This window comes from Caenorhabditis remanei, chromosome I (genome assembly GCF_010183535.1).
Source record: "Caenorhabditis remanei strain PX506 chromosome I, whole genome shotgun sequence".
In the NCBI taxonomy this organism is placed as follows: Eukaryota; Metazoa; Nematoda; class Chromadorea; order Rhabditida; family Rhabditidae; genus Caenorhabditis; species Caenorhabditis remanei.
The window spans coordinates 14,776,214-14,797,831 of NC_071328.1; the positions used below are offsets into that span (position 1 = coordinate 14,776,214).

The following is a 21,618-nucleotide window of genomic DNA, read 5'->3' on the forward strand; positions in this document are numbered from 1 at the left end:
AGCCGATCCTAGCGCCGAAGGCACCCCAGCCGATTTCAGCGCCGCCGGCATCCAAAACTGTCATAGATAAGCATTCTAGAGCCGCAGTCATACCAGGCCAGTTTTGCGCCGGAGGTGCGCCAGATCACATAAATGAGGCCCCTCATAATAGAATCACCAAGTTTGTCCGTACCGCATAGATTTGTTTACTAACTAGGCTATTGCTCTCCTCTCTCATTAGTAATCCGCACACACATATTTGTGTGTGTGTATGTCCCTGCCATCGACCCCCCCCCCCGCCCCTCTCTATTCCTCATGTTCCATGAGAATTTTCCCCAGAAATCTTATTTATCCGGCGGTTGCCCGTGGTGACACACCACTGGGTGAGAAATAATAGGAACATTTTACATTTTTAGTGTAAACTTGGCAAACTTTTGATTTTTGTGGAATTATTATTATACCACTGTGTAGATCAAAACTTGGGCTACATTTTTGTAGTTGACAACTTTTTGATAGCTCCGCCCACTTTTGAGATATGCACCTTTAAAGATTGGTACCTGAGAGAGCGCCCTGCCACCTTTAAAGGCGCATATCTCGAAAGTGGGCGGAGCTAGAGAAAAACTGTCAACTACAAAAATGTAGACCAGGTTTTGATGTACAAGAACAATATACATTTCAAGATTTTTAGAAATTAGAAAAGTTGCTGCAAAAGTTCAAAGTCGTTAGAAACTTTTTCCTCATAACGTCGTAAAACATAACTTTTTATAACACTTTCTCATCATTACCTGCTGATTTTGCTCCCCATTATTTACATTGTGAGGTGATCTTCCTCTCCCTCCATCTACTTCTCTCTTTTGTTTGTATTAGATTTCGAAAAAGTGAAAATGAAAAAAAATTTTGAAAAGAGTAAGAGTTCTGTGCACTTCTGTCTAGGTTGTGGCGAATTTTGACCTAATTTTAGTCTAAAAATAGCGAAAACTAGGATGGAACCTATTCCGAACCCATTATAACTATAAAATAAGGATGCAAAAAAAGTTTGACCCCAAAAAGTTTCGAACCCCCGACTCTCGGAACCAAAAGCAGACTCGTTAGCCACTTGGCCACGCCTTCACCGAAGAAACCAAGTGGCGGAGGGTGTATAGGTGCGCGCGGTTTTTGCCGCTACTTCGGGTCTGGGGCGGTCACAACACCTGTGTATCCGAATGTCCGAATTTTGAATTTTTGAGTTTAGGTTTGATTTTTAGACATTTAATACTCTCAAGATATCCGGAAATAAGGAAATATTTTTTCGTCAGATTACACTTGTCTTATCCCTTAAGACACTTTTCGTATTCCGTCACAACTCATTTCTTTATTTCTTGAACTCCTTCTTTTTTTTCTCCCACTCTGAAAATTTTATCTACGTTTAATTTCTTACTTTTATCTATTTCCCTACAATGCCGTTGCCAGGTACTACACCAATAGCGGGTCGTGAACGGCGGCGGCGGAGCAGAACTAATAGTGTCATGTACTCGAGCTCGGCGAGAAGACCGTTTCGGCGGCTGGTACCGTTGAGAATGGTTAGGTTCTAGTTTTATCATGGAAAAAATAGCTAATTTTGTATAAAAAGTTGAAAAACAAAAAAATAATTTCTCACAAAAAATTTTCAATTCTCAAAAAATTTGTTTTTAATCGATCACCCAGACTCTATAGATCATGAATTGAAACAGCAAAAAAATCAAAAAACTAAATAACCCCAACGGGGATCGAACCAACAACCTTCAGAACCATAGCCAGCAACCTTAACCACTAGGCCACCCTCCTCCATCCCGGATTGCCCCGCTGCCACCGCCTTTTAAAGGCAATCAGGCGTCGCCGCCATCTTCGCTCCTGTGGCCGAGTGGTTAAGGTGGCGGGCTACGGTTCTGAGGGTTGTTGGTTCAATCCCCCTGGCTCTATTTTAGAGTTTTGATTTTTTTGCAATAGTTTAGGATAATCAGGGGAGTCTGGGAAACCCAAAAATATCATAACAATTTACATATTTAGAAAAAAAATTCTTGCAGGCTCACGGTCGAACAGCCACCGACTACTCGGGACAGGACTACGACGAGTGCTATGATCGGTGAGTTTTTGTGTGTGTAACAAACTTTTTTGGTCGATCCGTGTCCCCCTTCCTGGATATAGATAAATCAGGAGCAGCAGCTGCTCTCTCGCAGACTCTGCGTCTCCACCAATCACTATGCTATCTCACCTCCGTCGACATTATGTCTGTGACCTCTCTCTTTAGTAAACTGGACACGGGGAGAAGGCTCATTGCACTTTTATGCTTAAGAGAAATCTGGCGGTGTCGGTTTTCCGCCATCTGGCAATTTCCCCTGGAGGCACTTTTGTTCTTTAGAAGTTGTGTGAGGCCACGCCCACATTTTTTTCGGACATACTTCTTGCAAATTCGAAATTCGCGTTCAAATTATTCGTAAAATGAGATTTTTCGATTTTTAAGCATTTACCAGGTTTTGCGATTTTGAACCCAATTTTTGAGTGTTTACATGATTTTTAGGTAAAATAAACAAAAAAATGTCAATTTTTGACCCCAGAAACCTCTAAATTTGAGTTTTTAACCATAAAATTCATGGTTTTCTGGAGAAGCTGGCTTCCCCTAGCTTCTAACTGTGCCAATTTTAGGTCTTGTCGATTTTTGCCGATTTTTGAGTTTTTTGACCTGAAAACATGTTTTTAGAGTCAAAATTACGTAAAAATTTACGGATTTTATGGTTTTAATGCTTTTTAACGATGTTTTTTTTACCTTGAAGTCACAGTTTTTCAAGTTTTAACCAATTTCAGGGGAAAAAACGTGAAATTCAGAATTTTTACACCGGAAACCTCTCAAATCAAGTTTTTAGCCCTAAAACCATCACTTTCACCATTTCCCTCACTTAGGGACCATTCTGCCCCTCATTCCCTTTAATTAGTGTTTCCGATGTCCCGGGTTTCCATGGTAATGTGCTCATTTTCTCTCAGCTGGAGCATCCCTAGAATATAGGAATAGGCGAACGATGCTCCTCACTGAATTATTCAGTCACCTGCGCTTGCTCATTCTCTGAAAACTCATGACCTAACCGCACATTGAATATTTACAGCTGAAATTTTTTTTGTTTCTTCAAAATAACATTTCCAATCGATCACCCAAGCTTTGTTAGTTATGAATTAGTATTGCAAAAAAATAAAAAAGCCAAATGAGCCAAGAAGAAGTCGAACCAACAACCCTCAGAACCATAGCCAGACACCTTCACCACTCGGCCACCCTCCTTCATCCAAGATCGCCCCGCTGCCACCGCCTTCTATACTCAATCAGATCGCGGCGGCGAGCTCTCACCTGTGGCCGAGTGGTTAACGTGGCGGGCTACGGTTCCGAGGGTCGCGGGTTCGATTCCTTTGGGGGTCAAACTTTTTTTGCATTCTTTTAAGAGGGTCTATAAGGGTTTAGGGTAGACTCGGATCGATTTTTGAGCCACAATGAATGGAAATTGAGCCCTTTGTCCAAGGAAATTGGACCTATTTTCGCGTCTCGCTAGACTATTATACATATTGATCTGTTTTTCTATAGTCTGTGTGTGTAGATCAAATTCTCGGTTTGGTCGTTTCTCGATTAATCCCTTTCTCTCAAAGTGTTAATAGGAGGGGAGAGATCATTCATGGTGACAAATTTTTATACCAATGTTTTTTAGCATTGACATGTGGCCTAACTCGAATTTCTAGGCCACCAATGATACCAATCTCTTCCCACGCCATTTTCAACCCCATATGTAATCGAGACGCCTAATCTTGACACTAATCCCCCCTTGGAAAGTCTCGCACGGAGAGACAAAGAGCCCCCCAGCCGGGGGGCCCGACGGGGGGCTCCACGGACCAAATTTCCACTTTAGAATAGGCAATATATCATTTCTGCCCCCCTAGTATTAGCGGAGTTTGAGTGAAACGGATGTGTCTGGTTTCGCGCGAAAGTTTAAAATTTGCCAATTCGCCAAGTTTGAGTGAGTGTCAGGGTACTATAACCAGCTCAAAACTTTTAAAATGTTATATGAGTGCGTAGATCAAAAATATAGCTATATTTTTGTAGTTGACAACTTTTTGATAGCTCCGCCCACTTTTGAGATATGCGCCTTTAAAGATGGAAATTGCGAAATTTTGGACTTTTTTGTACAAAATAATGAAATTACTAAGAAAAACTAAATTTCATTGGTTTTTCATATTAATTTATGTGTTTTTTCACGTAATTTACATTATAGAATTATAGTTTTCTACTTGAAAAAATGACTTTGACCTGTTTAGACCCAGGAACTTCAAAATTTTTTGAAAAATTGCTAAACATAGCAAAAAATATACGAAACCGTACCAAAAAGCCTGTTTTCCGCATCAAAATTTTGCAAAAATTACGAAAATTCACTTGTGAAACCTTTAAAACCATGTTTTTCCGTTTAAAATTTCGATTTTTGACCAAAACGAAAAGTTGGTCGAATAGTGAGAATAGGTACCAGGGTTCGACCCCCTGGGGTCAAATTTTTCGAACTTTTCTGTTTTTGATGTATTTTATATTGTAGATCAAATCTAGGTCTACATTTTTGTAATTGACGTTTTTTCACTAGCTCCGCCCACTTTTGAGATATGCGCCCTTAAAGTTTCTCATGTCATTTTTACCACCAAAATGTGATTTTTACATCAAAATAACCGGAAAATTCCATTTCTGACGTTAAAAACTATTTAAAATTCAATATTCCATGTCGGAAACCACATTTTTAGCAAAAATTAAGTTTGACCGAGAAGGTCAAGGTGGACAGCTATGAGAATGGGTACCAGGGTTCGATCCCGCTTGGGGACAGTTTTTGTAATTTTTTTATTTTTTCTGTTTTTGGTTTATTTAATCTTGTAGAGCAAGTCTGGGGCTATATTTTTGTGGTTTTCTGGTTGTTCCGCCCACTTTTTTGCAAACTTCCCCATCATCTTATGCCCATTTCTCCGCCCCCTTCTGGACGCGACTACTCAATTTCCGTTTTGAATTCCCTAAAGACGACGTTTTCGTCGTCTTTTTGTCTTCTGAAGGCTGAAAATTGTGAGGAAGAGAGAGAGAGAGAGTGGAGACGCAGACGGTGAGAGAGAGAGAAAGAGAGAAATGTGAAGATGGAAGACAATATTTATGTGTTGTTCCGGACCCCCCGTCTTCTGTCGAGTATTTGATTAGACCTTCGTTGCCTTCTTCACTTTTTTCCTTTTTTGAGAATTCTTGAGCGGTTTTTTGAGGTACATGGGAGGGAAAGGGGCGTGGCTTGGCCAAAAGTATGTCAAAACTTATGTGAACTACAAAAATACGTTCTGAAAATGCAAAAAATGAACTCCTGACCCCTGAAAACCTATATTTCAACCTAAAAAGTCTCATTTTTCAGTATTTTCAAAAAAGCGTTCATATGGTTCAGTGGAATTTTCGCAAGTTTCCACTCGCCAATCTACCAACCAGGGTTCGAATCCCATTGGTGGCAAACCTTCTTTGTTTTTTTTTTGCAAAGTGTAAAATTGCTCAAAACCTTATTATATCACCTTGAGACATGTTAAAACCGAAATTCTGCCTGCTAGGGGCGAAAATCCTCAAAAAACAGCGAAATGGGCTTCAAAATAGGTTAAAAATGCGAAAAACGAGCTCAAAAACCTTAAAAACCTATATCTAGACTATTAATATTTTGATTTTTCGTTTTTTTCGCAGGTTTCAAAAAATGACCAACTGGCTCAGTGGGATTTTCCACTGATCACCATTTTCCCAGAAAACTAACCATGGTTCGACTCCCACCGGTGGTTTTTCTTTTTTGCATTCTGTGAAATGATAGATTTTTATCTCAAAAAGCTAAAAATTAACTTTAAAACTATTAAAACACGAAAATTTTGTGTTCTCGTAAATCCACCCCCGTAAATCTACACCTAGAACTTTAAAACCTTCAATAGTGGGTGTTTTTTGCCATTTTTTGGTTAAAATAGGGGTAAAAAACGGCAAAAAACTCATTTTTAATGTCAAAATCTGAGAATTCGACACGGAAAGCATGATTTTGAAGTAAATTAGGCAGAAAACGGTGTGTAGAAAGACAACAATTCATTTTTTCTTCTTTTGCAATGTCTTACCAATCTCCATACACCCCATCCAGACCGTCCGATAGCATCGGTACGAAAAAATTGTTCGAATCGCGTCCTCCTCCGACAAAATCACACAAAATACGACGTCACTATCCTAGGCGGAAGGAAATTCCCTTTTATCTCTAAATCTCTTTCCGTCTCTCATCTGATTTTTCACAATTGATGCAGAAGATAGAAGAAGACCAGAATAGAGAAATGGGCGGTGGTCTCCTTCTCCGCCACCTCTCTTCTTCCTTCTGCCCCTTTTACTGGTGTGGAGAAAGAGAAAGAAGAAAAGTTTACATAAACAACCAACACACACAGTTTGTATATATACGTTTTACTATTAGTTAGAAATTTAGTGAGATCGGGATGAGTTTTGATTTACTGACCTTTTTAGATGTTTTTGTAGAAATACGTAACCATTTTTAGGCAATTTGGCCCGATTTGTCAGTGTAACTTTGTCATTGTAACTTGGTCAGTGTATTTAAATCATCACTATTTTTCAAATTTTCAAACCCGGGTCGGCCCGTAAAAAAACATTTTCCATTTAAATAACGGTTTGACTGCTTTCAAAATATTTTCTTTTTTTTTACGTGGTCTTATTTTCCCACACCTTGAAAACCTAGTTCACCATATTTTTTATATTTGCAAACTGGACCGGCGCGTAACTCGCTTAAAACTCAGTATTATGAGCTGAAAAATATACCAAAATGTAGATCTCAATGAGTTCTATGTCTGTGACCTACTAAGGACCGGATAGCTACTTGTTAGTGTGTTTTTTTGCAACTTTAGTGTGAAAAATCTATCAAAATCGCTCGAAAACCACAAAAATAAACCAATAATCCACTTTTACTCGAAAAACTGCAAAAATTCTTTTTGAGACCATTTTAACGATTTTCAGCACTTTAGAGAGTAAAAACTCTACCCTGTTTGTCATTGTAACTTTGTCATTGTAACTTGGTCACTGTATTTTTGTCAGTGTATTTAAATCATGACTATTTTTCAAATTATCAAACCCGGGTCGGCCCGTAAAAAACATTTTCCATTTAAATAACGTTTTGACTGCTTTCAAAATTTCAACTCATCTCGTGATTTTTGAGTTTTTAAGATTCACATCTTGTCATATCGTCACTTTATTCCAGTTACTATAATTATAGCCAAGTTTTGATAATTGACGTTTGACTGACATTTGACAATTAAATAGATATGAAATGTCGAGGAAAAGTAGTAATTATGGCATGATAAAAAAAATGTAAAAAAGTTTTATAAAGTTTTGCAATATTTTCTAGCTACTTTGGCTATTAAGATAAAAGCATTTAAAAATAAGGCACCCTGAAAGCAATTATTCGAAACTTGACCTTTAAGCACCTGCTAATATCTTTAGGCCACATCATAGCTTAAAAATCGAGCTGCATTTTTGTAGTTGACAACTTTTTGATAGCTCCGCCCACTTTTGAGATATGCGTCTTTCACCATTCCTTAGTACCCATTCCTCGGTTCAATAAATCACAAGATTTTTGAACTATGGAATTTCCTCTGATTCAATTAGACACATTCGATATACCCAATCTCCAATGATTCGGTGTTTTTTTGGTTCCCCTTATCTCGGGTGATTCGATGATACACTGATCTTGGTTTTTGGCTTCATAGGGTGTGGCTCCCAAATTTTCATCAATTATCTCCGTAAATTTACCCCGACCGTTCGTAAATCTACACCAAAACCAAGAAATGACACTTTCCTGACCTACCTTGTCTAAGCTCACTTTTCGTATTTTGAACTTATTTTGGAGCCCGGATAGGTGGTTTTTGCCGCTAGCCAGGTAGGACTTTGGTTTTAGCATGTCTTAAAGTGATATAATACGTTTTTGAGCAATTTCACACTTTGCAAAAAGAAAAAAAAAATCATTGCCACCAGTGGGATTCGAACCCTGGTTGCTAGATTGACGTGTGGAAACTTGCGAAAATTCCACTGAGCCATATGAACGCTTTTTTGAAAATAACGGAAAATGGCGGTTTTATGGTCGAAATATGGGTTTTTAGGGGTCAGGAACCCATTTTTTGCATTTTCAGGGCGTTATTTAGTGGGGTTTGTGTGTTTTTGCCCCGAACAGGCAGAACTCGGGTTTTAGCATATTTTAGCACGTTTCGGCGTGTCTTAAGGTAATATAATAAGTTTTTGAGCAATATCACACATCGCAAAAAGAAAACAAAAAAGGTTTGTCACCAGTGGGATTCGAACTCTGGTTGGTAGATTGGCGAGTGGAAACTTGCGAAAATTCCACTGAGCCATATGAACGCTTTTTTGAAAATAACGGAAAATGGCGGTTTTATGGTCGAAATATGGGTTTTTAGGGGTCAGGAGCCCATTTTTTGCATTTTCAGGGCGTTATTTAGTGGGGTTTGTGTGTTTTTGCCCCGAACAGGCAGAACTCGGGTTTTAGCATGTTTTAGCACGTTTCGGCGTGTCTTAAGTTAATATAGTAAGTTTTTGAGCAATATCACACATCGCAAAAAGAAAACAAAAAAGGTTTGTCACCAGTGGGATTCGAACTCTGGTTGGTAGATTGGCGAGTGGAAACTTGCGAAAATTCCACTGAGCCATATGAACGCTTTTTTGAAAATAACGGAAAATGGCGGTTTTATGGTCGAAATATGGGTTTTTAGGGGTCAGGAGCCCATTTTTTGCATTTTCAGGGCGTTATTTAGTGGGGTTTGTGTGTTTTTGCCCCGAACAAGCAGAACTCGGGTTTTAGCATATTTTAGCACGTTTCGGCGTGTCTTAAGTTAATATAGTAAGTTTTTGAGCAATATCACACATCGCAAAAAGAAAACAAAAAAGGTTTGTCACCAGTGGGATTCGAACTCTGGTTGCTAGATTGGCGAGTGGAAACTTGCGAAAATTCCACTGAGCCATATGAACGCTTTTTTGAAAATTTGAAAACTGAAATAAGGTGGAAATATAGGTTTTCCGGGGTCAGGAGCCCATTTTTTTGCATTTTTAGGCCACATTTTACCACTTTTTGGACTCCCAGGATTCTTCCACGTGTACTGTATCTATGGTTTTTCTTCATAGCATCCTGTCTTCCTTTTCTTCCGCCACCGTCTCATTTTCATTGTCATCACACACACACACACTTACATACAACACCTCTCCTCCTATTCTCCTAGAAGACACGCTTTTTCACTTCTCTTCTCACCTCTTGACGTCTTCTTTTTTCGAGACACACACAGAAGAGAAGACGTCGAAAAGGAAGGCAAGGGAGAATAATTGTTTCCCGTCGTGTCTGCGTCTCCATTCTATTTGACACTCTTTCTGTCTCTTGAAATTGCTGAATGTCCCCCCTCTCAAGTACTTGGCTGAAAGTGTTTAGGGTAACTACCTGCTATTATATTAGAATAGCAAAAAGATAGAGGTCTTGGACTTGTTTAGTAGATAATGTGGGTTAAAAATGCGAAAAATCGGATCCTGGCCCCTGAAAACCTATATTTCAACCTTTTTCCAGTATTTTCAAAAACGCGTTCATATGGCTCAGTGGAATTTTTGCATGTTTCCACTCGCCAATCTACCAACCAGGGTTCGAACCCCACTGGTGGCAAACCTTTTTTGTTTTTTTTGCAAAGTGCGAAATTGCTCAAAACCTTATTATATCACCTTGAGACATGCTAAAACCGAAATTCTGCCTGCTAGCGACCTCGTTTTGCATATTTTGAGAAAAAATGTTGAAAATTTTTTTATTGAGATTTTTTTTAAGAGCTAAACCTAGAATTTTCTCGTTCAATCATTCCAACACTTTTTCTGTACTTTTGAGCAGCACAATTCAGAGCACAACGTTTACAATCCCAAAGAACTGTTGGAAAATTTTTCTTTTCTCATCGAAAAATGACAATTACTCAATTTTTGCGAATTTCCAGACACCGTCATGTTGCTGTTTTTGTTTAAATATTGTAATCACCATCTAGATCAAACCTAGGGCTGCATTTTTGTAGTTGACAACTTTTTGATAGCTCCGCCCACTTTTGAGATACACGCGCTTAAAGATAAGTACCTAGAGGGCGAGAAAGAGAGAGAGTGTGCTATCTTAAAAGGCGCATATCTCAAAAGTGGGCGGAGCTAACAAAAAGTTGTCAACTGCAAAAATATAGCCCTAGTTTTGATCTACAAGATAAAATATATTAAAAACTGGAAAAGTGACAAATCTACAAATATTGGCCCCGAGGGGGATCGAACCCAGGTACCCATTCTAATGGTGGTGCAACCCCTTTGACCAGAGACCTTCCGGCCAAAGTAGATTTTTGCTAAAAGTGGGTTTTTTTACATGAAAAACTAGGTTTTGATTGATATTCAACGTCAGAAATAGAATTTTCCGGTTATTTTTATGTAAAAATTACATTTTTACGTTAAAAATGACATGAGAGACTTTAAAGACGCATATCTCAATAGTGGGCGGAGCTATCAAAAAGTTGTCAACTACAAAAATGTAGCCCTGGTTTTGATCTATTAGACCGAATAACTTTTCATAGCACCGTATAAAACCAGATATAACCTATTCTCTGTAAGACTCGAGTATGGTCACTGTAGGTTCGGGCCTAGGGCGTGTAAGTTAGCTACATCTTTGAAACTTTCAAAGAACGTTTATGAGGACATGTGCAACACATATGCACAATATTGGGTCGCAGCTCCGCGTTACTGTAGTACGGTAGGTGCTCAAAGGTCAAAAAATGAACTTTTTGAAAATTGATCGGGGAGAGCTGAAATTTTTAGCATATATTGAATAGGAATAGAGTATTCATTTTACAAAGTTTCAGAATTTTCGAAACTTTTTCAACCGAGTTATGGTCAAAAAACACACTTTTTTGACCAATTTTTTGAGAAATACCAAAATTAGGGTACTTAATCGAAATTTCCCCATTCCAAAATTATTATTTTCATATTTGCTATTATTTTCCCTTTTGATCAAAAAACAATTCATTCAAAAAAACCTCGACCAAAGGGTTGAAATCCAATCGAGAAAAAACAAAAAAAATTTTTTTTTAGATTAAAAAAATTTTGTTTTAGAAATGCGTAGTCCTTGTGATTTGCAACATTTTTTGTATTAACACTTATGTTTTTACTCTTCACCATCACATAGAAATCTTGAATATAGTGTAAATCTTCAATTGAGCGGCGTGTGATTTCCAGCTGACGCGTAAGAGCGGCATACACAAAATAAATGTTTTTGTTTGAGTAATTTTATGATTGGGCTTTGTTTGACAATAAACTGCTTACTGTAGAAGACAATTCGGTACGTTGCTCATTCACAAAGTTGTGCATAAATTCAATTAATGTCTCACATGAGAATCTCTTGCATTGGGAACCGCAGATCTTGATTTTTTTTTTTGTTGTAAAAGACATTACTTGCTCTTACTAAGAAACTCCTAAAGTAGTAGCGGCGTTCTCCCAAGTTTTGCTAAAAAAATCGATTTTTTGTTTTTTTGGAAAATTTTTTAGTCGACTCACTTTGGCTCTTCATAACTTCTCACATTTTCAATATTTTTAAAAGATTTTTTTTGCAGATGATTGGTAAAGACATGTTCTTTATTTTTGCTTATTAAATTATAAAGCTAATACCTTGTCGGAATGAGATAATTTAGGAAATACTTTTATTTTGAAAAAAACCTTCTCAAGAGACAGAATCCATTTGATCACTTGTCGGATGATGCAAGTTGGCACACTCAAATGTAGATCATACCAAAAAAATGAGATTTACTTTGAATTTTAGACTCCTTTACAGGCTATTTATGTATTACTACCATACATGTGCTCTACTCAACAGAAGAATCGTTAGATTTGGGTCTTTTTTTTTTAAGATGTCAACATAAAAAGTGTTTAAAATTGAAATGGAAATCAGGCCACTGTGTTCATTTTTCTTTTCCCATCACGTGACCTAAAAATGAAAAACTCAGAAAAAATTAGTTGTAGTTTTTGGGGGGGGGGGGGAGTAATACATAAATAGCCTGTAAAGGAGTCTAAAATTCAAAGTAAATCTCATTTTTTGGTATGATCTACATTTGAGTGTGCCAACTTGCATCATCCGACAAGTGATCAAATGGATTCTGTCTCTTGAGAAGGTTTTTTTCAAAATAAAAGTATTTCCTAAATTATCTCATTCCGACAAGGTATTAGCTTTATAATTTAATAAGCAAAAATAAAGAACATGTCTTTACCAATCATCTGCAAAAAAAATATTTTGAAAATATTGAAAATGTGAGAAGTTATGAAGAGCCAAAGTGAGTCGACTAAAAAATTTTCCAAAAAAACAAAAAATCGATTTTTTTTAGCAAAACTTGGGAGAACGCCGCTACTACTTTAGGAGTTTCTTAGTAAGAGCAAGTAATGTCTTTTACAACAAAAAAAAAAATCAAGATCTGCGGTTCCCAATGCAAGAGATTCTCATGTGAGACATTAATTGAATTTATGCACAACTTTGTGAATGAAAAACGTACCGAATTTTCTTCTACAGCAAGCAGTTTATTGTCAAACAAAGCCCAATCATAAAACTACTCAAACAAAAACATTTATTTTGTGTATGCCGCTCTTACGCGTCAGCTGGAAATCACACGCCGCTCAATTGAAGATTTACACTATATTCAAGATTTCTATGTGATGGTGAAGAGTAAAAACATAAGTGTTAATACAAAAAATGTTGCAAATCACAAGGACTACGCATTTCTAAAACAAAATTTTTTAAATCTAAAAAAAAATTTTTTTTTGTTTTTTCTCGATTGGATTTCAACCCTTTGGTCGAGGTTTTTTTGAATGAATTGTTTTTTGATCAAAAGGGAAAATAATAGCAAATATGAAAATAATAATTTTGGAATGGGGAAATTTCGATTAAGTACCCTAATTTTGGTATTTCTCAAAAAATTGGTCAAAAAATTGTGTTTTTTGAACATAACTCGGTTGAAAAAGTTTCGAAAATTCTGAAACTTTGTAAAATGAATACTCTATTCCTATTCAATATATGCTAAAAATTTCAGCTCTCCCCGATCAATTTTCAAAAAGTTCATTTTTTGACCTTTGAGCACCTACCGTACTACAGTAACCCGGAGCTGCGACCCAATATTGTGCATATGTGTTGCACAACACTCATAGTACAGGATCATATAAAAATCTAAGCCTAGGGCACGCGTTGCTCGAGTCTTACAGAGAACGCGTTATATACCTTAGTATAGTGGCTATACAAATGTCTTCTATTATGTTATGTAGCCATTAAGAAGTGGTGAAAGACAGTAGTAGTAGTAGTTATAATTCGATCATTTAACGACCCTACTTGTTTTTTTTCTTCTTTTTCACCCTGTTAACCATAAACCACCCCGTCAAATTGACCGACTTAGTAGGTTAGTAGTGATAAGAAGACAGATAAGGGACAGATATTGATTAGATGATAACAATGGTTTTATGTTTTTCTTTCTAATTAAATTTTTTATTATATTTTCATATTTGGGGTTTGAAAATTGATTTTTTCTGTTGAAAACTTTCTATGTTTGAAAATGTTTTTCTCCACTTTTAAATCAGTGTAAAAAATCTAGTTTTCAAGAAAATCAAGCATAAAGTAGTGTGTCTGAAGAAAAACGCGTCAAAGGCACTCCAGTCAGTCTTTAAAGGCGCATATCTCAAAAGTGGGCGGAGCTATCAAAAAACCGTCAATTGCAAAAATGAAGCCCTAGTTTTGATCTACAACTTTGTAGTAGGCAATTTTTTGATAGCTCCGCTCACTTTTCATATATGCGTCTTGTTTCAACAATATCCTCTCCTCTTTCCCACCAATGCAATCATTTTTGCGCCGAATGCGCCCCAGACGATTCTAGCGCCGCAGGCACCCCAGACTGTTATATGCAAGCATTCTAGCGCCGCAGGCACACCAGGACACTTTTGCGCCGGATGCGCGCCAGGCTCTAGCGCCGCAGGCTCCCTCTCAGGTACCTAACTTTGAGCGCGTGAATCTCAAAAGTGGGCGGAGCTATCAAAAAACCGTCAACTGCAAAAATGAAGCCCTAGTTTTGATCTACAATTTTGTAATTGACAATTTTTTGATAGCTCCGCCCACTTTTCATTTATGCGTCTTGTTTCAACAGCATCCTCTCCTCCCTTCCCACCAATGCAAGCATTTTTGCGCCGCAGGCACCCCAGACAGTCATAGATAAGCATTTTTTCTCTACTTCTAAATTTTTTTTCTTCTTTTTTGCTGCTTTTCATGATTATTGAAGTGTGACTGTCTAGTTTTTCCTTCTTCTCCCAACACATTGACAATAGGAATCATCGAATCTATTGAAAAAAGAGAGAAAAAGAGATCGATACATTTTTCCCGGTTTTTATTGCGACGGGAAAACATTGTTTTCTTATACCAATAGTTTATTTTTAGTTTTTCATTCTGGCGTGCCTTTGACGCATTTTATACTCCTACCTTTAAAGGCGCATATCTCAAAAGTGGGCGGAGCTAGAGAAAAACTGTCAACTACAAAAATTTAGTCCTGGTTTTGATCTACAAGATAAAATAAACCAAAAACAGAAAAAACCGAAAATTCAAAAAATTGACCACAAGCGGGATCGAACCCTGGTTATCCATTGTGGTGCACCTTGACCAATAACTACTCGGCCAAATTTGGATTTTTCTAAAAATAGGTTCTCCAGTGTGGAAAATCAAGTTTTGAATGGTTTTTAACGTCAGAAATGGGATTTTTCGGTTTTTTTGATGTAAAAATCACATTTTGGTGTCAAAAATACTTGAGAAACTTTAAAGGCGCGTATCCCAAAAATGGGCGGAGCTAGCGAAAAACCGTCAACTACAAAAATGTAGCCCTGGTTATGATCTACACAGTCATTACAAAATTTAGTAAAAAAAATTTAAGACCCCGGTGTTAAAACACCTCCCTAACACCTTGGTTCCAAAATTTTTTTTTGAAATTTATTTTTCCAAATTATTTTCCTATTTTCTTATGATTTTTCGGGTTTTTGTTGTAAGCTCAATACCTGCTAGTCTAACAGAACTGAGGGGACACCTACCTACTTATCCATTCATTCAAAAGTGCCCCCCCCTGCTACCTCGCCCCGCCCCTTTTTGCTCCCTTTTGCTCCAAAGTGTACTCTTCCTATACTCAACGTCGTCTTCCGCTTCACCGCGCCGCTTCAGTATTAGAGAGCATTACTGCTTTTGTTTAGACGGAAAAAATGCAAAAAATTTAGTAAAAATCGTTATTTTTCCAAAAAAAAAATGTGAAAAAAAAGTTTTTTTCGAAATTTTTTTTTCCTCCAAGTGTCGATTTACAAGCTCCTTCCTACCGTATCCTCATATAAGGCCTAACTTTTTTGAATGCTGGTGGCCTAGAAAATTCCTAGTCCCCCTAATTATTTAATTTGAAAAAAAATTATTCCAGGTGCGAACAAGAGTGCGGCGAGGAGGCGTGGCGTATCGCGTGCTGCTCAAGAGTCGGAAAGATCGCTCTGCTCGTGATGTCCATTGTCCTACTGTACTTATTAATATCAGGTATGTAGTCTGATCTTTCAGCAAAAAAAAATTGGGCACAAAAATTTTTTTTGAAAATTTTTTTTTGAAAATTTTTATTTTATTTCATTAGTTAGTTAATAAGATAATTTTCAGCACTCACACCTTCAGAAGCGCACACAAAACTACAAGATGTTAACGAGCCGCGGCCGGGCATCAATTTGACGAGGTAAGAGAGGCAAAAGTGTTGAACACCCAAAAAACTCTTGAAAACCCATAAACCCCACCGAATAACGCTCTGAAAATGCGGAAAATGAGCTCAGCAACCCCGAAAACCTATATCTAGACCCTAAAAACTTTGATTTTTCTTTTTTTCCAGTTTTTGAAAAAATTACCAAATGGCTCAGTGGGATTTTCCACTGCTCACCAATGTCTCAGAAAACTGACCAGGGTTCGAAACCCACCGGTGGTTTTTCTTTTTTGCATAATGTGAAATAATAGATTTTTATCTCAAAACACTAAAAAACGTTTTGAAAATGCGAAGAATGGACTCTTGACCCCTGAAAACCTACATTTCAACCTAAAAAGTCCCATTTTTCAGTTTTTTCAAAAAAGGGTTCATATGGTTCAGTGGAATTTTCGCAAGTTTCCACTCGCCAATCTACCAACCAGGGTTCGAATCCCATTGGTGGCAAACCTTTTTTGTTTTCTTTTTGCAAAGTGTGAAATTGCTCAAAACCTTATTATATCACCTTGAGACATGCTAAAACCAAAATTCTGCCTGCTAGGGGCAGAAATCTTCAAAAAACAGCGAAACGGGCTTCAAAATAGGTTAACAATGCGAAAAATGAGCTCAGAAACCCTGAAAACCTATATCTAGACCCGATTTTCGCAGGTATCAAAAAATGATCAAATGGCTCAGTGGGATTTTCCACGACACCCCATGTCTCAGAAAACTGACCAGGGTTCGACCCCCACCGGTGGTTTTTCTTTTTTGCATAATGTGAAATACCATAAAAAGCAAGAAATTGACATAAAAACTATTAAAAACACGGAAAATTTGGGTTTTCGTAAATCCACCCCCGTAAATCTACACCTAAAACTTGAAAACCTTTAAAAGTCGGTATTTTTGTCATTTTTGGATTCAAATAGGGGTAAAAAACGATGAAAAATTCAATTCTAATGTTAAAAATTAAAAATTCGACTAGGAAAACTTGGTTTTCACCCAATTTTTTTGAAAAACTGAAAAAATGTTAAAAACGCGCCGACGACGCGCCAGCGAGTGGTTTTTACCCTTTTTTTGACTGATGTAGGGGTAAAAATGTTGAAAATTTTTCCAGAGCCAACCAAGTACTCACCTCCCTCTGCGACGCGTACGAACGTGGCGATGTGTCTGGCGACTCGTGTAATCGACTGTGTTACGATAGGAATTGGTTGGTCACCGACTTCTACGAGGGACACAAGACTGTTGTGATAGTCAAGGTAGGAGTTTTTAGGTTTGGCTGTGTAGATCAAAACTAGGGCTACATTTTTGTAGTTGACAGTTTTTTGATAGCTCCGCCCACTTTTGAGAAACATACCGTCTAAGTTATAGCGACAATTTTGTCAGTGTAAATTGTGTAAATTGGGAAAGTAATGTTTGAGATCCCGCCACGGTTTCAGGTGTTGACAGTCGGTTTTGAAATTTAGTTTGTTTTGTAGATCAAAACTAGGGCTCTATTTTTGCAGTTGACAACTTTTTGCTAGCTCCGCCCACTTTTGAGATATGCTCCTTTAAAGATAGCACACTCTCTCTTTCTCGCTCTCTTTGGTACCTATCTTTGAAGGCGCATATCTCAAAAGTGGGCGGAGCTAGAGAGAAACCGTCAACTACAAAAATGCAGCCCTAGGTTTGATCTACAAGGTCCAGTAAACCAAAAACACGAAAAACCAAAAATTTGCAAAAATTGATCTCGGGCGGGATCGAACCCTGGTACCTATTCTCACTGGTCACCTTACCCGTGACCACTGGGTTCCCTTGGTCAAAAACCGAAATTTTCAACGGAAAAACATGGTTTTAAGGGTTTTCTGAGTGAATTTTTGTGATTTTTATGTGATTTTGATGCTGAAAACATGTTTTTTGGTAAGATTTCGTCAGTTTTAGCACTTTTTCCAAAAAGTCAAAATTTTGAAATTTTCTACTTCAAAGATGTTTCTTTAAAGGCGCATATCTCAAAAGTGGGCGGAGCTATCAAAAAGTGGTCAACTACAAAAATGTAGCCCGATTCTTAAGCTATTTAACTTAAAACCTATATTTTCCAGGATGGCGGCCAATCGGCAGTCTACAAATCGACAAAACCATTCATGGAGCAATTCTCGGAGCCAAAAGAGCATCTGACGGATTCCGAATTCTCGGATCGAGTGGTGGATGTGGTGAACGATGAGTTACGGCTCGGATGGCCTAAACACTACAGTAGGCATTTGATGGAGACAGTCTGGCCGACGTTGCTCAGAACAAAAGGCGCCGGGATGTCCGCGGCGGATAGGCGGAGCCTATGGGCACTTTTGAACCAGCCAGAATTCATTCTCTTTCGAGTATTGCCACTGACACGTGTCACACCGAAATTGATAGGCACTTGTGGTCACATGTATCAGACGGAATCGTTGGTCGCTTTTAAAATGAAAGGATATTATACGAATCTCAAAGCGAAGATACTCGTTCACGTGATGGGAACACTCAAATTATTGTACGAGTTCTTGGATGAGCCATTGCAATGGTGTGATGTTAGATTTGATAATTTGGGACTGTCAGCGGATTATCCAAAGAGGTGAGTATGTTTTTCTAGTAGATATAAACAAGGGGTGCCTGCGGCGCTAGAATCGTCTGGGGCGCCTTCAGCGCAAAAATGGTTGCATTGGTGGGAAGGGAGGAGAGGATATTGTTGAAACAGTTGAATCTGAAAAGTGGGCGGAGCAAACAAAAAATTGTCAACTTCAAAGTTGTAGATCAAAACTAGGGCTTCATTTTTGCAGTTGACGGTTTTTTTATAGCTCCGCCCACTTTGGAGTTATGCGTCTTTAAAGATTGTCTGGAGTGCCTTTGACGCGTTTTTCTTAAGCGACACTGAATGCTTGATTTTCTTGATTTTCTTGAAAACTAGGTTTTTTACGCTGAATTTCAAGATTTTGACATTGAAAATGTGCTTTTTTATGATCAAAAACCGTTTTTTTAGTCCCAAAACTTCCCAACACCCAAACTCTGGCGTGCCTTTGGCGCATTTTTAACCAGCTATCTTTAAAGAGGTATATCTCAAAAGTGGGTTGAGCTAATAAAAAACTGTCAATTATAAAAAAAGTAGACAATGAATAGGGCTACATTTTTGTAGTTGACTGTTTTTCGATAGCTCCGCCCACTTTTGAGATATGCGCCTTTAAAGTTGGAAATTGCCTAAATTACTCATTTTTAAGATCAAAATGTGATTTTTACATCAAAATAACCGGAAATTCCATTTCTGACGTTAAAAACTATTCAAAACTTAACTTTCATTGTCGGGTACCACATTTTTAGCAAAAACGCGGTTTTTGTGAACTTGTTTTCCACTAGAATATATGTAAAAACAGCTGAAAAACGCAATTTTTATGTCAAAAGAAAAAAATTCCGTCGAAAATTGAAATTTCTCAAAGTAGGCTTTTTCTGCCACTTTTTTTGTCATTTTGAGTTGTAAAATCACATTTTTTAGACCCAAAAAACCTCTTATTTCAAGCAATATAATTTGTTTTAAAGGTTTTTGCAAATATTCAAAAAAAAATGCAGATTCATGTTATCGAAAAATCTTTTTTTTTCGACGGAATTTTTTAGTTTTAACACTAAAAATGAATTTTACAAAAGAGAAAGTATTGATTTTCCAACCAGAACCAGCAAAATTCGTCTTAAAATCACATTTCTACCTCATCTGGCGCGAGATTGGCGCGTTTTTTGTTGCCCAATTTCAAAGGCGCATATCTCAAAAGTGGGCGGAGCTATCAAAAAGTTGTCAACTACAAAAATGTGGCCCCAGACTTGCTCTACAAGAACAAACAATTCGAAAAACGAAAAAATCAAGCATTCAAAAACATTGACCCCAAGCGAGATTGACCCCGGTACCTATTCTCACTGTTCACCTAACCACTGGGTCAACAGTTCGTTTTGGGCAAAAATCGACATTTTAAACGGGAAATCATGGTTTTAGGGGTTTTTCGTGTAAATTTTCGTAATTTTTGTGAAATTTTGATTTTAAAAACATGTCTCCCCCCCTTTTTTTTCAACAATGTTCTTCAAAAACTGTTTTTTTTGCTAATTTTCAAAAAAATTTTGCAGATTTGTGTTAATGGACGGCGACATGGTGTACACCAAATCGAAGCTAGATTCTTTGCTAAAAGGCCGCCCATGCGAGACGGATGACGACTGTAAAATTGGTGATTGTACGGCGAGATGCACGTCGAGTATGGTGTGCTCGTCGAGGAGTAACGGCAATTTAGAGGTAAGATTACTGTAGTTAGACTCCTGAATCCTGGACCTCTAGTGTTATGGGTTACTGTAGTCAGATCATCTATCCAGGATCCTATGGGTTACTGTAGGTGGATCTTGATTTTGGGATTTTTGGGATCCAGGATCCTATAGGGTTACTGTAATGGGTTACTGTAGCCTTCACCAAGACTACAGTACCCCCGATCCTGGATCCAAGGTTTTCGATCCTATGGGTTACTGTAAAAGGGTTACTGTAGCCTTCACCAAGACATCAAAACCTGGATCCAAGGATTACTGTAGCTTCATTCCTGGATGTATCTGGGTTACTGTAGTCAGATCATCCAACCGGGATCCTATGGGTTACTGTAGGTGGATCTTGACTTTGGGCTTTTTGGGATCCAGGATCCTATAGGGTTACTGTAAGGGGTTACTGTAATGGATTACTGTACCTCCATATTTTTTGCAGGTATTCTGCGATAAGCTCGTCAACAAACTCTTCGCCAATCAGTGGTCGAAAAATAACAAATATCTGGTCGCGTGTCGAGATACCGGTCGAAATATTACGACAAGATTAAACGAATTGCGGTTAACATGGTCATGGAACTTGCCGGATGTTTAGTCGGTTGTTGCAAGTGCGCTCCATTGACAAAAACTCGTTTTTTTGGAAAAACACGTTTTTCTCAAAACTGGGTAAAGCTACCAAAAAATTTTCAACTACAAAAATGATCTACGTAAAATTTCCTATATTTTACTTTTTTAATTTTGATCTACGCTCAAAATGGGCGGAGTTACCAAGTTTGTGATGTCTGCGTCTCTCACTCTCTCACTTTCTGACTTGAAAATGCCGTAACTCCGTCCATTTTGAGCGTAGATCAAATTTTTAAAAACCAAACAAATTTAACGTAGATCATTTTTGTTGTTGACAATTTTTTGGTAACTCCGCCCACTTTTGAGATATCGCTGTTTTTATAGTTTTTGTCAATTGAGCGCAGTTTCTCCACTCCCCATAACTCGAAAATGGGCGGAGCTACCAGAAAATTGTCAACTACAAAAATAATCCACATAAAATTTCCTATATTTCACTTTTTTAATTTTTGATCTACGCTCAAAATGGGCGGAGTTACGACGTGTCTCCGTCTCTTCACACTCTCTGCGATTTGAAAACATCGTAACTCCGCCCATTTTGAGCGTAGATCAAAATTTTTTAAACCAAAATATAGAAAATTTGAAGTAGATAATTTTTGTAATTGACAATTTTTTGGTAACTCCGCCCACTTTTGAGATATAACTGTTTTTGAACCCGGTGCTTACAATTAGCTAATAGGATTTTGCAATTCTTATCCTCTTTTTTTTGCATAATTTTTGAAATTATCGATTGATTTTTTTGGCGGGTTGATCTACTTTTTTTGTTATTTGCTCTCATCTGTACCTCTTTTTATGTTACGGGTTCTTGTTGAGAATATCGATTATTTTTTGATTATTTGAAAAATTATTATTTGAAAAAAAAACAATAAAATTGGAAAATTTTCAAATTTT

General features: G+C 37.6%; 1 protein-coding gene across 1 annotated transcript; it reads left to right on the forward strand.

Moving 5' to 3' along the window:
• Positions 1-15,604: 15,604 nt before the first annotated feature.
• GCK72_003215 (uncharacterized protein) lies at positions 15,605-20,701 on the forward strand (the record flags this gene model as incomplete). Its single annotated transcript, XM_003092047.2, has 6 exons — positions 15,605-15,638; positions 15,753-15,825; positions 16,937-17,078; positions 17,898-18,403; positions 19,933-20,095; positions 20,549-20,701. 6 exons carry the CDS (start codon positions 15,605-15,607, stop codon positions 20,699-20,701), a joined length of 1,071 nt encoding a protein of 356 aa, XP_003092095.2.
• Between the last annotated feature and the right edge of the window lie 917 nt (positions 20,702-21,618).